Raw genomic sequence first — 17,363 nt, forward strand, 5'->3', positions numbered from 1 at the left:
CTTGTGTTGACCGTAGTGGCACATTCAGGCATTGCACTGTTAAATGAGTAACAAGGCAAACTTTTTTTTTAGCTCTCTGTTTTTGTTCTCAGTATTCCCATGAATTTGATAGAAAATATGTATTCTTTAAGAACAATTTAGGAAGCAGATAGTAGTGATTATTGCAAGTGCTGCTACAGTGGAGGGCTGTTCCTTTTTCTGATGATGAGTATCTGTTCATCATAAGTGAAGGCAGACGTGTTTTCCCTTCAGGGCAGCTTTAGGCAGATGAAGAAGTTTGCAATTTCTGTTTTCAAAATGATGAACCAATGTCTTATAATATGTGTTATTTCTGTGGGTCTTTACTGTTACCTGAGAGGAAAACTGTAATCATGAGATCTAAGAACTGTGGGAAGAAGTATGTTCTCTAAAGTTTAATAGCTACATTTAGATGATGTGTGGAATTGAAGCTGCATAGAAGAAGTTCGAGAAATACTTTTCCAAAGATAATAGGTATCTGCTGTTACAGTTTTACTAAAAGGGATGTGTGAGTAGTAGAAATAACTACTTTCTTCTTCACCTTGCAGAAGGAAATCATCTATGCTACCATGCAATTTTGAGGATTGAGATTTTTCTTTGTTGGGAGTTTACTTAGTGTGGGGATGAAAATTATGGGAATTATTTGCAATGGTGTAGACTTATGCTCCCAGTTAAAGAGGCTTTCTTTCTGTGGATTTCGAAACTTGAGTTTAAAGCTAAGTGATTAGTACAGGGGCTTTTTACTACTTAAAATGTTTCCTGTAAGTGGGTTTAATTTCTCCAGGAGAGTGTGATGACCTGATATGGCAAGGGAGTATGAACACATATAAGACTGCTCGTGTGAGAAATCAGTTAGGCTCAGTAGGATTCCAGGACTTCTGCAGCAATCTTGCTGTCTCTGAAGTGTCTTGCTGAAGTTAGACAGTAACTGAAAATGTTTGTATGGTGTGACATCTTCCATGTGCTAAGAAAATGATGATGCAGCAGCTAATGGGAAACGTGAAGGAAAAGAGTAAGGGCAGCCCAAAACAATGACTTCGGCGTTCCTTAAAACACGGAGCAAGTTCTAACTGGAGTGGAAGCACAGGCTAAAAAGCCAGTCATGCTTCAACATGTCTTGATGATGCCTACAAAAATCTTTGTCCTGGGACCACTGCCTGTCCTGCGTGTTGATGAATATGTTCTTATTAGTTTCTTGCACATGTTGCTAGTTATGTTAAGCTGCAGCCTATTTAGAGACAGGATCTGTTGGGTTTTTTTAGTATGTATGAATAGTTCCCTAAGGAGCAGGACCCTGTCTCAGCATGACACTGCTGTCCTTGCTAGGAAGCCAAACACTTAATTGCAGCTGTTGCTTTATTTGTCTCAAGATGATGTGCAACTGCAACTTTCCTGTATATTCTATTTCATATTATTCACCATTGACTTCAACACTGTTTTGGATTTTTTTATATCTCAGTGTGTTTTATTTGTTCTCGGCATTTTTAGTCTATCACTTGTTACACAGTCTCACTTTTTGAAGAAACCCGTCTTGTTGCAAAGAGTTCTGCACAAAATTGATTATGCTAATTATTTTATGCATGTATATGCCATCATACCTCATCAGTCTTTTCATATATTCCTTCCAAATTTTTTTTTGTGCTTTATGGTTACTGGATGTTTAAACTTTAATTCGTATGTTTATCATTGTGGAGTGTGTATTTTATTAATGACAATTTTTAAAGTAGTCTTCTGGTATGAAACTCCTGGAATATACAGGAAGCTGATCAGAAGGATTTTAAAGCATTTCAAGTCTGAGGTTAGTTGGCTTCAGTGAGATTATAATTCAGAGTTTAAAAACAAACAAACAAACCCAAGTGTGTAAATTTGTACAAGAGCAAGACACTGCTCTTGAGAAGGAAGAAGGAATTGAAGCAGTAAGTAGGTGTATGTAGTTGAAGTGTTACAAGCTTTTTATTACTGAGACTACTTTTTATTTTGTTTTACTAGCTGCTGGGTTTTTTTTAACAGCTGAGCATCTTTATTGAATATTTTTTTTTTCTGTGACTTTCCTCTCCCACTACCTATTAGGCACTTTCAAGAAATGGACAAAGTAAAATCAATCCCAGACCTGGCAAGGTAAGATAAATTTTATGATCTTCACTGTTCCTCTGTATTTTAAAGCATAGCAAGATAGAATTATATTTTGGTGGTGGTTTTTGTTTTGATTTATTGCTTTGTTTTTTTAACCAGCTGGTGATATACTGTGACTCAGACTATCAAAAAAATTGTATTGAAGTTTTCCATGATGTTCTGGATTGCAGTTCTTGGATTCTGTCACCAACAATTTTAGTTAAAGTCATCAGAGGATGGTAAGAGATTAATTTTTACTCTTTATCATTGGTCTATCAAAAAATCTTTTGGAACAGAACCAGCATGGAGACCTTATTACTCTCTACAACTACCTGAAAGGAGGCTGTGGAGAGGAGGGAGCTGGCCTCTCCTCCCAAGTGACTGAGGACAGGACAAGAGGGAATGGCCTGAAGCTCCGCAAGGGGAGGTTCAGGCTGGATATCAGAAAAAAATTCTTCACAGAAAGAGTCATCAGGCACTGGCAGAGGCTGCCCAGGGAGGTGGTCGAGTCACCTTCCCTGGAGGTGTTTAAGGAATGGGTTGATGGAAGTGCTTAGGGACATGGTTTAAGGGAGTGTTAGGAATGGTTGGACTCGATGATCCAGTGGGTCCTTTCCAACCTGGTGATTCTGTGATTCTATGATGTAATTCACAATGAAGTCTGCCTTCGAAATGGCAGTGTAGCGTAAACACCTGTAAGCAAGTAAAGTGGCATTTTACTTCTGCGATGGGAAGTTCTGGGCTGGAAGACTTGCTTTGCTAACAAATTGAGTGAGTGTTACCGCCTGGAGGCTTGCAGCGTTTCACCAGGCGTAAGAGGTGGGATGAAATAACAGGTTATGTCCAACTATAATACCCTTTGACTCTTCTCCCCTTTAAGGTTTCTTGCATAGTATTTGAATTCAGCTAAAAGGCTAGCAAAGGATCTTAAAGACAGGTCTGACATTAGTTTGGATGCAGAAGATTAATTCTGTGTCCAGAGGTATAAGGTGATGTTGTAGAGATAATTAGCTGGTCCTCTGATGAGTCCAGAGGGAATTTTTCTTTAAATGCTAGACTAGATTGCCTAAGAGTAATTCAAAACAAGTTCATCTCCTACATTCTTCATAGCATTAACAGAACAGCCATTATTAGCATGCAGAGCATGGCAAGTTAAGTTGTGGCGAGGCTATAATACGGTCAAATAGCAGGTTCTCAGAAGTAATGATCTGATAGCAAGCTGCAGAAACAAGGGTTAGCTGCAGTTGGAGGTACTGGGAAGGACACTGATTGCTGTTTAGCTTCAGAAATGAAAACCTTGATCTCTGTGAACCAGGTCTTCTTTTTCAGTGTGAACTAGGCAACAGAATTTCGCCCCCCCCTCACTTGACTAGGAGCTCCAAGGGGAGGGTTTTCTGTTTGCAGATGGATATAGTTTTTATCTAGTTATTCAAATCTGACGTTAAAAATAAGGTTGTGCTTGTCTTCTGAACAGACTTACCATCCTTTGGCATATCTATACTAGCCCCTGTGGAACTGCAGGCTGCTCTTTGCAGGATCTAAGTAGCTTGTTTGTTTATACATGACACAGCAGTCTGCAATGTCAACGTTTTCTGGCCTACAAATGATTCTGATAAGTATCTCATGCAAAAGTCTGGTATTCATAGACAGTAGTCTTGCTGCCTCAAATCATCAATTTAAAAAGGTGGTAGAGTTCTTTATGAAATTACAAACTCAGCAGTAGGTATCTTTGTTTTTATCATTGCTTTTAGAAGCATCACAGGGACAAGAAATGGCTTGCATCAGTGGTGTCAGGTGAATAAGTTGTATTGGGGTGGTGGGGAGGGCCTGGAAATAATAGTTCTCGTGAAAGGATTTGTTAAATGGGACTGTGATTTTTGCAAGTCACATTTGAAAAAGCACCATTAAAAATGAGAATTTTTTATTTTAAGCTGGATACTCTATGAAAAGCCAAATTTTGAAGGCCCCTCTATTCCCCTGGAAGAAGGAGAGCTGGAACTCCCAGATATTTGGGGTGCAGGTATTTCTGAAGAGCAAAATGAATGCAAATCTCTAAAGCCTGCTGTGATTGGTTCAATAAGACATGTTGTTAAGGCAAGTAATATAAGCAAAGAAAATTTTTTATAGGTCTTAATATTTGGTGGTTTTTTATACTGATACAAAAAGTGATTGATGTGTTACGTCACAAGCAAGTTGTAAATGCATGTAATAATCTTCCATGTTGAATTTCTTGTTTAATCACAGAGTAAGTGTGAGGAATGAGGGGTTTTGCACAACGGGGTTTATGGGTACATCCACTGGGAGGATAGGGCAGGAAGAAAACTTTGCATTTTGGAGGTTATCCTAATGAAAAACAGTATGTGCAGCATGTGTTTTTTAGTCTGGTCAATCTCTCAGGAAAAATATCTGAGAAAACCATCAGTAGACTCATATTTTCAAGCATGTGTGTGTGGATTTTTTTTTTTTTTAATATAAACCAAATTTACACTCAACATGAACTTTAATGTCAAACACAAACCTTGCCTGATACTCAGAAAATAGCCCTGTGTGTGCACACTTACCATGGAGTTTCACACATGGTGGAACAGCCTTCCTACATACCACTTTTAATCTACTGTTTAGTAATTACCTTTGCAGGTTGCCATGAGCTATAAAGTTATTTGACTAGGTGAGGAAAAAGGAGAAATATATATTGTTTGCAACTACAGTTCTTGTTTACATTGCAATTCTTTTCAAGAATGGCTTGCTTGGTGTTATGTTAGGATTTAATTTGCTAGAGTAGATGTTAACTGATGAAAGAAGATACGTTCCTAGGTGGCAGAATGTAAACAACATAAATGGTGATTAGAGATTGACTGACTGTCTTGGTCCAAACAGAAACAGGCAAACTGGCCTGATTATACTTCCATTATAGACACGTAACATGAGTAGTAATTGACAAGAGGGAAAACTATTTAAAATAAACGACTATTTCAAAACTGATTTAGTTATTCACATTAATTACAGAACTTGCAGCACAGATTAAGTGATTATGTCAATCTTCATTTTTTCAGGATTACAGGGTTTGCCAAATCGATTTGTATACTGAACCTGAAGGGTTAGGAGTCGTGACTTCCTTTCTTGACGACACTGAAGAAATAGGAGTGTTTGGCACCACTCAGAAGACTTGTTCTATCAAAGTACACTGGGGCATGTAAGTGCGTAGTTCTGTATGAACGTGTACAGCTATGAAAGGAATTTGTTCTAAACCACAGGTTATGTCTGTCATACATACAAGCAGGCTATGTTTATTCTCATCCTGTATTTTGGTAGTATTTGTTGACAGTAGCATTAGTACATCATTAATGCTTCATTCTTGGAGAGGCTGACCTCTTGAAATGTTTTATGTTAGAGCCAGTTTTTCTTCTGCTTGCAATGTAGTAAAGACAGAGTAATCCTTGTGTGTTTGTAGCATAGAAATGACTTTGCCTCTGCCGCTCTTTCTCATTCAGCCAAACTTATTGCAAGTGAGCATGCGGGGATAAACTATTACAATACGATCACATTTCCTGCATGCTTTCCTCTAAACTTGAAGTCATTGTACTAGAAAGAGGAAGGTTTTCAAGCTCCTGTGTTACAAAATAAGGCTTAATGCCATGTGTGGATTCTAGGAAGCGTTCTTGTATTTCACAGTGTGATCTAATCAGTGTTTTTATGGTGATGTTTAGGACACGTATGTTAGTCACTTGAAAACAGTTAGCCAGATGAATTAGGAATGTAATGTGTGTAGTGTAGTGTACTAAGCAAGCCTTTTTTGAGAAAGGAGACCTTTAAGGAACAATGCAGATACTGAATCGATTATAATTTTTATCACTCAATAAGCAAACTTGTAAATCGGTACTGAAAATATTCCTCAAAGCAGTACCAAGAAAAGAATGCAGAAGAGGAAGGCTGCTTTCAGAAAAAGTGAGTGTAACCACTTTCAATGATTTTGGGTCCTGCAGAATGTTTTACAGGATTTACAGATGTTGGTTGCTACCTCTCAGCCATGTCACATTTGGTCACTGATATTATTTGCCTGCAAATAGTCTATTTAACAATCAAAAACTGCCCAACTAAAGACAAGTATTACATACCACTGCAAAGAAGTACTCAAATATGCCACTTGATGGACAGGGTATCTTAGTTGCTAGGTAAAGGGTATTTTATTTGGTTAAATCTTTACACTTTGATTTGGGTTAAAAATTAAGCACTCGGGTATGTATGAAATCTTTAAGATATCCAAGCATCTACTTTTTTGACAGTAGCTTACTTTTGTTGAACTGTAAGCTTAATCCAAATTACATATCTGCTCAGAATAATGAATTCAGGCATTTTATTTGGAGGTTGATTCATTGGCTTAATCTACCTCTCCACTTTATTTCTGTCCCTCATTTAAAAGCATTCCGTGAATAGTGAAATGACACATTTTTTGGAAGGTAAGTGAGACCTCTGCGCATCCCTCAAAACCTTAAACTGATCCTTATTTTGCATCACTGTGAAAGCGTTTTTTTTTTTGCCCTAAATCTATGTAAACTCTTATGGTCTTAGTTCTCTCTGTTGCAGTTGAACCGCTTGAGGGAAGGCAGTCTAATATTTGCGCCAGGAAGCAAAATAGACAGTTGGAAAATAATCTTTCTCAGATACCAGTTCATTAGTCCCATACAGAAAGAAGTTGCTTCTGCCAATTGCTTGCATGAGAAATTCAGTAAGCTGCAGCTGCTTTTTTTTGCATGTTGCAGGGAGGTTTCTTTCCTTTAGTTTACAGCCATGACATAGTTCACTGTGTTGGCAGTTGAGGGAGGCTGTGATTCTGAGTCACCTTGCCGTGTGGGTGTGGTTGTATCTTCTTAAGGTTTCCCAGTGTTCATTCTTAATTGTTATTTACTAAAAGCTGCCAGCAGAGATGAGTCAGTGCACCTTTATCTTCTGATTGTACTGTCCTTGGTGTTCGATGTGTCTAAATTCCTGCAGTGAAGTTGAGGGCTTACTGAACGGTTCTACTATAGGACACAAAATACGTTGAACGTTTGGCTATAGACAACAATAAAACTAAAGCTTCCTGTTTGTTTCTTGCAACCATATGTCTGCAACGAAAATATGCCATATTCCTATTCAACAGATTTTGCAACAAATCCAAGTTTCGGTTGGTAAAGATCTTTCAATTTCTTGAAAACTGATTCTGCACATTTTAAAACTATTAAAAAATAATGCACAGTACCCTTAAGTTCTGAAACATCAGTCTAAAATTTGTGTTGTCCCCAGATAATGCAGGGTCAAATTCTTCACTAGCTGTTTATTGTACTGATTTTTTTTAGCTTACTCAAACAAAATACATGCATTGTTGGTGGTTGCTGCACAGATGCAGAAGTTTGCCAGTACACCAGCTTTCACTTGGCAGTTTTGATAGTTACATTAAAGAAGCAGAGTTTTATTAAGGTACAATAGTGACTTTTCTAATGTAAGTACATGGTCTTGTTCTCTACTGCTAAAAAATGTTCTGGGTTTTTTATCTTTTGCTTTCTTCTTTCCCTTACTTTAGATGGTTAATATATGAAGAACCCGGTTTCCAGGGAGTCCCTTTAATGTTGGAGCCTGGTGAATATCCTAATTTAGCATTCTGGGAGAAGAAGGAAGCCTACATTAGGTCCATGAGGCCCTTGAAAATGGTAAAATGCTATTGTTACTTGCTAGTTACATGACCTGTATTTATATGTTAGAAATAATGTGTTAAGGTGGCTAGATTTTTCCAAGTCACTCAAAAAATGTAAGTCTTTAAACCCTGAAATTTTAGTCTATAAAATTCTTGAAGTTTTGACATTTGATTGCATGTGTTTGTGCCTTTAATCTACTTATGTTCACTTGTTCTTCAAGGAATGTTTCAACTTAATTCTGTCTTTTTGCAAGGAATTGGTGTCTCTTACAGTTGTCTGTAAGTTGTGTAACTAAGTATAGGCGACTTATTTTTCTTTTTCTCCTTCTTCCCCCCCCCTTTTTTTTTTAACAGGGTGGTCGCAAAGTTGAATTCAGTGAAGAGCCAAAGGTAAAAGTGAATGTGCATTTGGTTGTGCAAAGGTATTTTATAACACATGAACTATGCATGAGTAGATAAATAAGTTTTGATGATTTAGTGGCTGGTTTGTTGCATACGACCACACCATGAAACTGCAATTTCTGTCACATTTATGCATCCATTGCATACGTATTAACGGCCTCTGGATAACGCAGATGAATAATGAACATTCAAGACCTCATGTTGCATTGCTAAGGGAAAGACCTCTTGAAGAGGATAGAGAGATCCCACTCATTATTTTCATGTTCTTGCCTTCTCCCCCTGTACACCCATGCAAAAGGTAATCTCTGTTGTCAGAATTTGTCATGCTCTCTGCAATTTTTCTGTTACTACATTTCTGCTACAGGTAATCGTTTATGAGAAGCCTTTCTTTGAAGGGAGACATGAGGAAGTAGAATCAGAAATCTTTATGCTTGATGACAGTGGATCGGAAGAGAAGACAAGACTTTCACTTACGTCAGTGGGATCCATTAAAGTACTGGGAGGAGTGTAAGTATGGGAAAACACTAGCAATATTTCCCTTTCAAGAGAAATAGTATCTCCATAGATTAAAAATTGCAGTGGTCAAATTCAGTACCCATTTGTTTTCTCAGTCTTCCTAGATTTTGGATTTAGATATATGCCTCGGTTAAATGTGCAGATATTCTCAGCAAAAGAACAAATTTCACATATGTGTATGCATATATTACGTTTGTAATAACGTGGGGTGGTGTTTGTCCATTTTCACATGCAGTCTCTGTTGCTGTTGTTGTTTAGTTGGGTCGCTTATGAGAAGCCTGGGTTTGAAGGTCATCAGTACTTGCTGGAAGAAGGAGAGTATCAAGATTGGACGGAGTGGGGTGGCTACGATGAAGAGGTGCAGTCACTGCGACCCATTGTTGGTGTAAGTTCCTAGAACATGTAGTAGACATCTTCTGAGTGCACTGAGACATTGTATTGCATCTTCCTTATGATGCTTCTCTTTGTTTTAACAGGACTTCACAAACTGCCACATGATAATGTACAGTGAAAAAGACTTCGGATCAAAGGGTTCCAATATTAATGTGTTAGGAATTATTTCCGATTTAAAAGACACTGGATATGGGCTGAGGACACAGTCTATAAATGTGCTAAGTGGCGTGTAAGTGGTATTTTTAACTGCTGGTTAATTTTAAACGTGCCATTCTTTTTAGAATTTGATAATATTTGCAGATGTTTTTAATCACTCTTACTTCTAATGGAGTCTTAAGATAATATTTTCTGCCCTTGACTGCAAAATAGGAAAAATAAAGCTTGTTGGTTTCATTAAGTATATGCAGTGAATAGGTTTTCTTCTCACTATAAGATCAGATGGTCCCAGGAAATGTTGACTTACTGATACAGAGAGTATAAAAGTATATGAGATGACATTTCGTTAGAGAGGTAGAAATAGCTTGTTCTCATGGCTATATTTTATATAGTGTTTCAACAGCAGAATTGTTAGGTAACTAATTTCCACTTTTGAAACTAATTTTCAGGCTTCTTGTGTTTGGCCAGAGGCAAATTCCTTGCTTTTTCTCTCAGTTGTGTGTAAAATGGAGATGACTCTTACCATGCTCACTACTACATTGTGCTTGCTAAGGAGACTTTAACTGTTCTGAAAAGTAACATTGCTTTTTCAGTGAATCCTATAGGTTAATAGTGGTTCAGTACTGTGGCGTTGTTTTTATTGGTTTTTTTGTTACTGCAGTTTTTCTCAGAACTTTGCACTGGCGTGGCCAATAACACCAACTACTGTTTGTGCCACCTGTGTTGTCACACGCAGGTGGTAAGTCAATAGACACTGCTGTTTGATTTGTTCAGTACATCAACTGGAGATTGAATTTCACAGTCTTGCAGACTGCATCCAAATCTTTTGGAAAGACAAACAAGTATTAGCAGTCATGTCTCTAAATATACAAAATTATTTAAAGTACGAGGACCAAAAGCTTGAGACATTCAGTCTGTCTCGCTGCCTGGTATGCAGGTGACTTGCTGGAAGCCCTGCCTTACCTAGGCACACCCTGAATCGTTCTATGTGTTACCTGTGTGATATCTCTGCAGGTTTTGTCTGGATAAAGATTGCAGAAACAAGCTCAGTGCATTCCAGTGGAATGCTTTTAATTTGTATGTGATTATGGTGCGACAGCAGTTTTTTTTTCTGCCGGGTGACCTTTGAAGCCACTGTGCCCTTTTGTCTTCTGTAATACGCAAGGGGTAATGGGGAAGAGTCACCACAGAACGTTGGGAAATAAATTGTGGGTTACCTATCATGCCCTGTGCGTAGTTGTTCTTCTAAATGTCTGTTGCAGCTAAGATAGGAATCATATGTCAGTTAGAGTAGTCTAGTAATTAAGAGTGGATTCATACTTGGATGGAAAGGTGGCTAGAAGTCATTACAAGCAAAACTCTTGTGCCAGAGACTCTGCTACTGCTCCTGTAATCTCACCTTGTAATGTGTAAGAGACGTGATTTGTAGCAATAAGCTTTTTAAAAGCTCCATGTATGTTGTACGTAAGAATTGAGATCTAGTCACCGGTTAAGTCTTGTTACAACCCTTTTGTCTCCAAAGAGGTTGTGAGTGTTTAAGGGTTTTGCGGTGGTGTTCTTATTAAATGCTAACGTGTCAGGTTGAATAATTCATGTTAAGTCACAGTTTGTAATAAAATGCTTTATTTTAAGTGTCAAGGAACTGTTCAGGTAGAAAATTTTTGTATCTTTCATTCCAAGAAATCAATCATAGAGTGATGAATAATCCACTGAGCGATTTCCTGAGCGGTTTAGACCATAATGTAGGTGATGTCATAGCGAACTGTGATAGATTCAGTAAAAGCTTGTCATAATATTTTGATACCTTCCTGGTATCACATTGAAAACACTTCATTAAAAAAAAAAGAAGTAAAAAAATGTAAGAAACTTTGAACTTTTCATAGCAATTTTGTAACTACAGGTATCTAGGGTAAGCAGTTATAGCAGCAACAGATAAGAGATGGTCTGTATTTCCCACATAATTAGTTTGATTGCTCTGTAATTTAAAGGGTATATCAAAGAAAAGAAAGCCTGACACTGCAGTGTATAGATACTACTGGACAAGTTCTAAGCTGAACTGCATTTCTAAGCTGTATGCTGAAGACAGCACAGCTCTTCATTTGGGGAGTGAATATTCCATGCAGTCATAGCTGTGTTAAAATTTTCAGCTATTGTATTTCTGAAGAATGTTTCCAAGCAGTATTTTAACATCTCTGCCAAATCCATTGTGAACATATCCCCCCGCAAAATACTGTGAAGTGATGGGGGTTAACTTGTTTAAAAATGAAAATGTTTTGTTCTTGAGCATTCTGCAGAAATTGGCCAAGGATAAAATCCAGGGTATTTTATTCTTATGTCATGGGGGCAGGAGAAAGCAATTCAGACTGCCTGAAAACAGGAGAGGCCCTTCTTCTTTTAAATAGGGTTTGATCTTTATTTTCAAATTGGCAGAATTTTAAGTGGCAGAAAATGGCAGTGTTTACTAGCAACAGTTAACACCCTTTACAAGTTTAAGCAAGTACTAAAATTAACTGTTGTACAATTTTTATTTCCTCTCTGCTTAAAAACTCTTCAAGCTCATTTTTAATAGTGATCAAAATCACGAGACTCTCATATTTGAAATGAGCCTTTTCGTTATCCATAAACACACCAAACTTTTGCCCAAAGTACTGAAAAAGCCCCCATCTTTTAGTTGATTCTTTTTCAGCTGGTGGAAGAACTTTTCCAGATTTTTTTTTTTTTTTTTTGCATAGGCATTTCTCTTACTGCAGTCCTGTAATCAGCTTGTTTTTCCCCAATTTTCAAATAATTTTTTTCTAGTAAATGGGGCAGATTTGGCTTCTTCTAGTGTACATATGGATAGTGATATTAAGGAAACCATTAGGTGATGAATAGTTCATATACAGGAGCCAGAATGTAGTTAAATCTAATCTAGATGCACTCGGGAAGGTAACATGGGTGAAACTAGAGGGCCATGAGGTCAAAAACAAACCTCTCCCTGGAGCTGAAAAGGGCAAGAGCCCTTGGGTTCACTGCAGGAGAACATTTCAAACAAAGCTTCCACTTCCCTTCTGCTCTGAACTGAGCTGAATTGATGTTCGAGAGAACCTTTCAATGAGTCATAAAATTAAAGTTTGCACATCCCTGGGATATTAGGAATCACAAGCATGAAGGGATATGGTAAAGAATCTGTTTTCTCTCCTATAAACAGAATTTTATTACCTCTTCCTCTCTGTTAATTATACTACAAATCAGCAAGTGCCAGTTAACTCCCTGGCCTCTCATGATCTATCTGTTTAGAGCATATAGGCCAGCTTAAACCTGTTATCTCCACATAGTATTTAAGTTTTAAAGATTATCAATGCTATTTCATATCTGAAGGAGCACTCCCATGCCTGAAAGCTTACTTCTTACAACTATGGCATTTACTTTAATGAAGGTGATGGTGATTCTTCCATAGCTGAGAGAGAAGGTCCTTCCAGGACTTGGGTCATCTGTCCTAAGATGAGTGTGAGCAATGCAAAAAGGGGGATTACCCCTCTCAGCTAACATTAGAAAGAGCACACGTGATGAGAAGTGGCCCGTGTTTTAAAAGATAAAGTTATGTAACATGAATCCTGGGCTGACTATGGGCAAAGTTGATTTTTGGCAAGTCACTGTCTCTGGGTTCTTTTCTTGGCTGTTCTTCCAAACACTGTTTGGGGCTAAGCTTCCTAGACATCGTGTAGAAGGCTTTGGGGAAAGATACTGTGTGTGTAATAGCACGCACAGTATATAAACAACACTTTTCTCTACAGCTCTGGTTCCAGAGGCATGTATTTTGTAGAGGAGTGAAGGTCTCTGTCACCACCCTGTCCCTGCCAGCAGCCTGGGATGAGGCTGTTCCTCAGCCTGACAGCGGCAGTTTGTAGGGCTGGGGGTTACAGAAACTATTGTGTTAGAAGAACTCACTCCCTGTAGGGCAGGGTTGTTATTGCCATGCTGCAGAGCAGTGCTTCAGTTCTTGTGGTGCCTGGCAATTGGGATGTGATTCTCTTGCTTGGGTATGGAGACGATGTCTTGCTCTCCAGGCTTTTCTATTAGTCAGAGGTTGGATTAAGTCAGTGCTCCTTCCTAGGGGTAGTCTTGAGGTCTGACAGGTTTAGCTGGTACTGAATTCAGCTGCCTGTACTTGATGTTGTTATTACTACTCTCAGCAGTTTGTATAGGCTTCTGAACGAAGTGGAAAAACACAAGTATTTCTCTAATAAGCCCTGACTCTAGAAGCTGTCAGACTGCATGGACTGACTTGCATGGCACTTACTTATTTAAATCCCAGTGTTTTCAATATAAACATGTGCTTGAAGTGAGATACTTTGATTACTTCTGTAATCAATCAATTGATTCCTTCACGCTTCTTTTTAAATGAGGAGAAATGAAATAACTGCTGTCAAGAGATTCTGGCATGTTTTATCATTCACTTATGTTCTGAAACACCTGTTTGCATTCGTGTAAATCAAGTTAAACTGTCATGCATTGTAGTTGTGCCCTAGCATTTGCGCATTGAAAAATAATGAATGTCTGCTGATAAGAATGATTAAGGAAACCTCATTTTCACAGCTTTTGGTATATGCAGCATGCAGGTGTAGACACACCTGAGACATTTGAACTGTCTGCTCAATTTATTGTACATACCGATGTCTCTTAGATCAATTACTGTGAAGTGATTTTGAAATGTGCCTTGAAGTATGCCTTAAGTAATTAGTGCATAACAAGTCAGAATAATTGATTATATCTGAGGCAAACCAAGAGATGTGAATAGTGATAAATGTGAATCAATGTATGAGTGTTTACCATAATACAAACGTCATACTCTCAGCACATAGATGTTAATGCAGCTTTATTTCAGTTTGAAGTTATCCCACTTTTTATAACTGCAGAGTCTCTGGCATTTTGTTCTTAAAATAAAACTACAGCTTAATGCAAACCAGTTGCTCGACACACATAAATAATTTTATGGTTAATTTGGATGGTGAGAGTTAACCTCCACTGCAAATTTTAAGTTCCCTATCATGTTACTCCTCAATAATGTAAATTTTTTGGTTAGTATTGAAACTCTGTAAGAAGATTGCACTGAAAGTAGGTTTTGGCATAACCTAGCATACATTCCTAATGGAATGCATTGGCTAAAATTAAAAGCTGAGTGACTATGAGTAGACGATTATCTTGTAGAACCAGGAAGGTGTCCTGATACGTACATAAAAATGCCAAACAAACAAACAGATGAGTTTAAAAAGAGCCAGAATGTAATTATAGGAAAGTTTGGGTAGTCTAACAGTGAAAGGTAACAGAAGTTATGTAGGTTATCACAAAACCAAAGGTAATGCTGATTCAGGAATGCCTTATCTGGGCTTTCGATATGGAGCTGGGGTTAGAAGGCCATAATAGAGGGTTTATTGAATGTGGCAGGCTAGACATGGCACGATTAGCTGATAGAGATACTTCAGACTAGAAATAAAGCACTGCAGGGGTAATTGAACATTGGGAGATATACGTAGTGATTTGATTGCTTTTCTAATGGTTCAAATTTGTGTCTTAAAAGTCCAGTGTCCTTCAAAAAGGCTTATTCTGACTGAGATTGAAGTTGTGGGCTTGATGCAGAAATCTGAGTTTGTGGCTGTGTGAGATCTGAGTGGCCGTAATAATGGCTTTGAATTTAAATACATAAATCTGGTCATTGTGATGGTTTTAATGCTTAATTTTCAAGGATGTTCTTCCTGCTGATGTATATGATTCCAAGCAGGGAAGAGCCTCCTCTCTTTAGCATATATGCCAGTTGCTGGAACTCAGCTTTCTGTTGGAGGGTGCGTTTGCTTGAAGTGTAGGTACAAGCAACATTAAAAAATCAATATTCCTATCTTTGCTGCATGGATGACTCTTGAAAGCTAGTTTTGTAAAAAAAAAATGCATTCTCATATCTGTCTGTTTTTTCTAGAGAATAACTTGATCTAGGTAAAATAATAGAATTATGAAACATGTCAAGATATTCTTACTGAGGACAGCTTCTAGTATATGTAGCAGATGATGTATGTGAACTTGTGGTCTGCTTAGCTAATTTGGTCAGATTTTTATTGACACGGTAGGGTGAATGGAAGTGAAATTCGCATAGGTTTTGGAGTATCAGGTATACAGGTTTGTTAAGGTTTAATAGCATCACAGTTCAGCACTTGAGGGAAGAACTTTTGTTTATTCTTGCATTCAGACGGTGATGAATATACACGTTTGTATGTTGGCAAAGTAGTGTGACTTCTACCCATCACCCTCTCCTTCCGTCTCTCTTAGGTGGGTGGCGTATGAAAATCCTGATTTTACAGGGGAACAGTATATACTGGCTAAAGGGCTGTATCCCAGCATTGAGGCATGGGGGGCAAAGAGTTGCAAAATATCTTCAGTTCAACCCATCCTTACGGTAAGGAGTTCATTTTATACTTGTTTTACAAGTTTTTCTGAAGTATTTGGAGCTATACTTTCTCAATCAAATTCAGTTTATTTACATTCTTTAAACAACAATTAATAGTAAACTTTTGTGTGTTATTTTGTCAGTTTAATTTTTTTCTTCCTTTTCTTCCCCCCTCCAAACTTTTTCAGGATATTGTTGGAAGCGAAAGGGGTAAAGTCAAGGTAAGATACTTCTCTAAGTGCATGCAACATACTATGTAGTGTCTGTAACATGTATAAATAAAGAAATGGCTTTTTGTCTACTGTAACACCAAGGTATTTGCACAGATGGTTGACTAGTCAGACAGAATGAGAACTGCAAGTGAAGGAAGGTTGCTTTCCAAACCCAAGAAAGGTGGGATTTAATACACAATTCCATTAGAACTTTCTCAGGGCACACACACTGTTTTGGTTCAGCAACTGAGCTGTTTGGGGATATTGGTGATTGTTTGGAGGAGCTGGAGCCCACAGCCCTCTATCCAGAGGTGCACGTACCTGGAGTTTGTTGCTGAGGCAAAGGCTCTGCAGGTTAGATGTTGTTCATGGTACAGTTGTGACTTAATGCCTTTTGAACGTAGTTCTTTGGTTAGTAGTTCTTCTCATGGGGGTTGCACTTTTAAAGGAATCCTGTCACTCACAAATACTGTTGAGTTGTGCTTAGAAGTTAATCTTATCTTTGTCAATAACTAAGAGAAAGAAATGGCAGGGAAAAATCTGTTCAGTGAGCTATTTTCCTGTTGGACTGTCTCCTATGTACAAGTTCTAATATGTAGTTTTGACAGTGAGGCTAATAGGCAGCTTTTTTTCACGCTTTCATAATTCTTAACGTTTTAATGTTTGTCCCTGTACAAAGTTACTTTTGTTTTCATTTCAGTCAAAATGATGAGTATGTCATGGAACTAAAAACTAGGGAGAAAAGTCTTAGCTGTCTCGTTTTGCATTCTTGATTAGTAGCATGCCTCCTGCATAGGGATAATGTATGAGCTATGTGGAATAAAAAATCTGCTTATTTTCAGCTAAAGGCATGAAAAACTATTTGCATCTACATATTATGTGCTTATTAAGACCATATCCTAAGGAAGCAGGGTAGTAATGACCTGTAGTGAACAGACTGCATCCCTCATCAGCGTGTTTCTCTTTGGAGAATGTTGTACATGCCCACACTCCTATCTCTGTTAAGAGTGAATAAAGCTCGTAGACATGTGATAATGTGAAAGACTTCTGTGTGATCAAGGTTAATTATCATCTAACCAAATTAGCAGGTTTGCTGCTTAGAATTTTTTTCCTTTTCAACAAGGACAAAAGGCTCTGCGTGATGTATGCTCTCTTATCCTGTGAGCAGTGAAAGAACAACTGACATGACTGTAACTATAGCTGTAACAGTCATATAAAGCCCATCTACCCTGGGAATGTATACCATGCCTGGTGGCATCCTGTCTGAGGACTTTGCCAGGCTTATGCAGCATTTATGTTCTGAGAGACCGGTAGTTTTCATTTAGTGGGAAGAGTGTGTATGTTGGAGATAAAATGGATTAATAATCTAAACCAAAATGGTCTATGGACCTTTCCTAAAGATGTGCCTATTCTGGCCATTCTGTGGGAATTAAAAATTCTTCTCCAGCAGAGTCCAAGCAGCTAT

At 38.0% G+C, this 17,363-nt stretch overlaps 1 protein-coding gene across 3 annotated transcripts in view; it reads left to right on the forward strand.

Annotated features, from left to right (window-relative positions):
- The window catches only part of CRYBG1 (crystallin beta-gamma domain containing 1), a 99,520-nt gene that overhangs the window by 63,517 nt on the left and 18,640 nt on the right, over positions 1 to 17,363 (forward strand). For all 3 annotated transcript variants that reach the window (XM_054062672.1, XM_054062673.1, XM_009564880.2), the window contains 11 exons: positions 2,089 to 2,136; positions 2,251 to 2,369; positions 4,062 to 4,224; positions 5,184 to 5,323; positions 7,691 to 7,817; positions 8,156 to 8,191; positions 8,568 to 8,710; positions 8,978 to 9,104; positions 9,196 to 9,341; positions 15,569 to 15,695; positions 15,875 to 15,907. In XM_054062672.1, coding sequence (XP_053918647.1) covers positions 2,089 to 2,136; positions 2,251 to 2,369; positions 4,062 to 4,224; positions 5,184 to 5,323; positions 7,691 to 7,817; positions 8,156 to 8,191; positions 8,568 to 8,710; positions 8,978 to 9,104; positions 9,196 to 9,341; positions 15,569 to 15,695; positions 15,875 to 15,907 — 1,209 coding nt within the window. The remainder of the gene's footprint in view (positions 1 to 2,088; positions 2,137 to 2,250; positions 2,370 to 4,061; positions 4,225 to 5,183; positions 5,324 to 7,690; positions 7,818 to 8,155; positions 8,192 to 8,567; positions 8,711 to 8,977; positions 9,105 to 9,195; positions 9,342 to 15,568; positions 15,696 to 15,874; positions 15,908 to 17,363) is intronic.

The sequence above is a fragment of the Cuculus canorus genome, chromosome 3 (genome assembly GCF_017976375.1).
Source record: "Cuculus canorus isolate bCucCan1 chromosome 3, bCucCan1.pri, whole genome shotgun sequence".
Classification (NCBI taxonomy): Eukaryota; Metazoa; Chordata; class Aves; order Cuculiformes; family Cuculidae; genus Cuculus; species Cuculus canorus.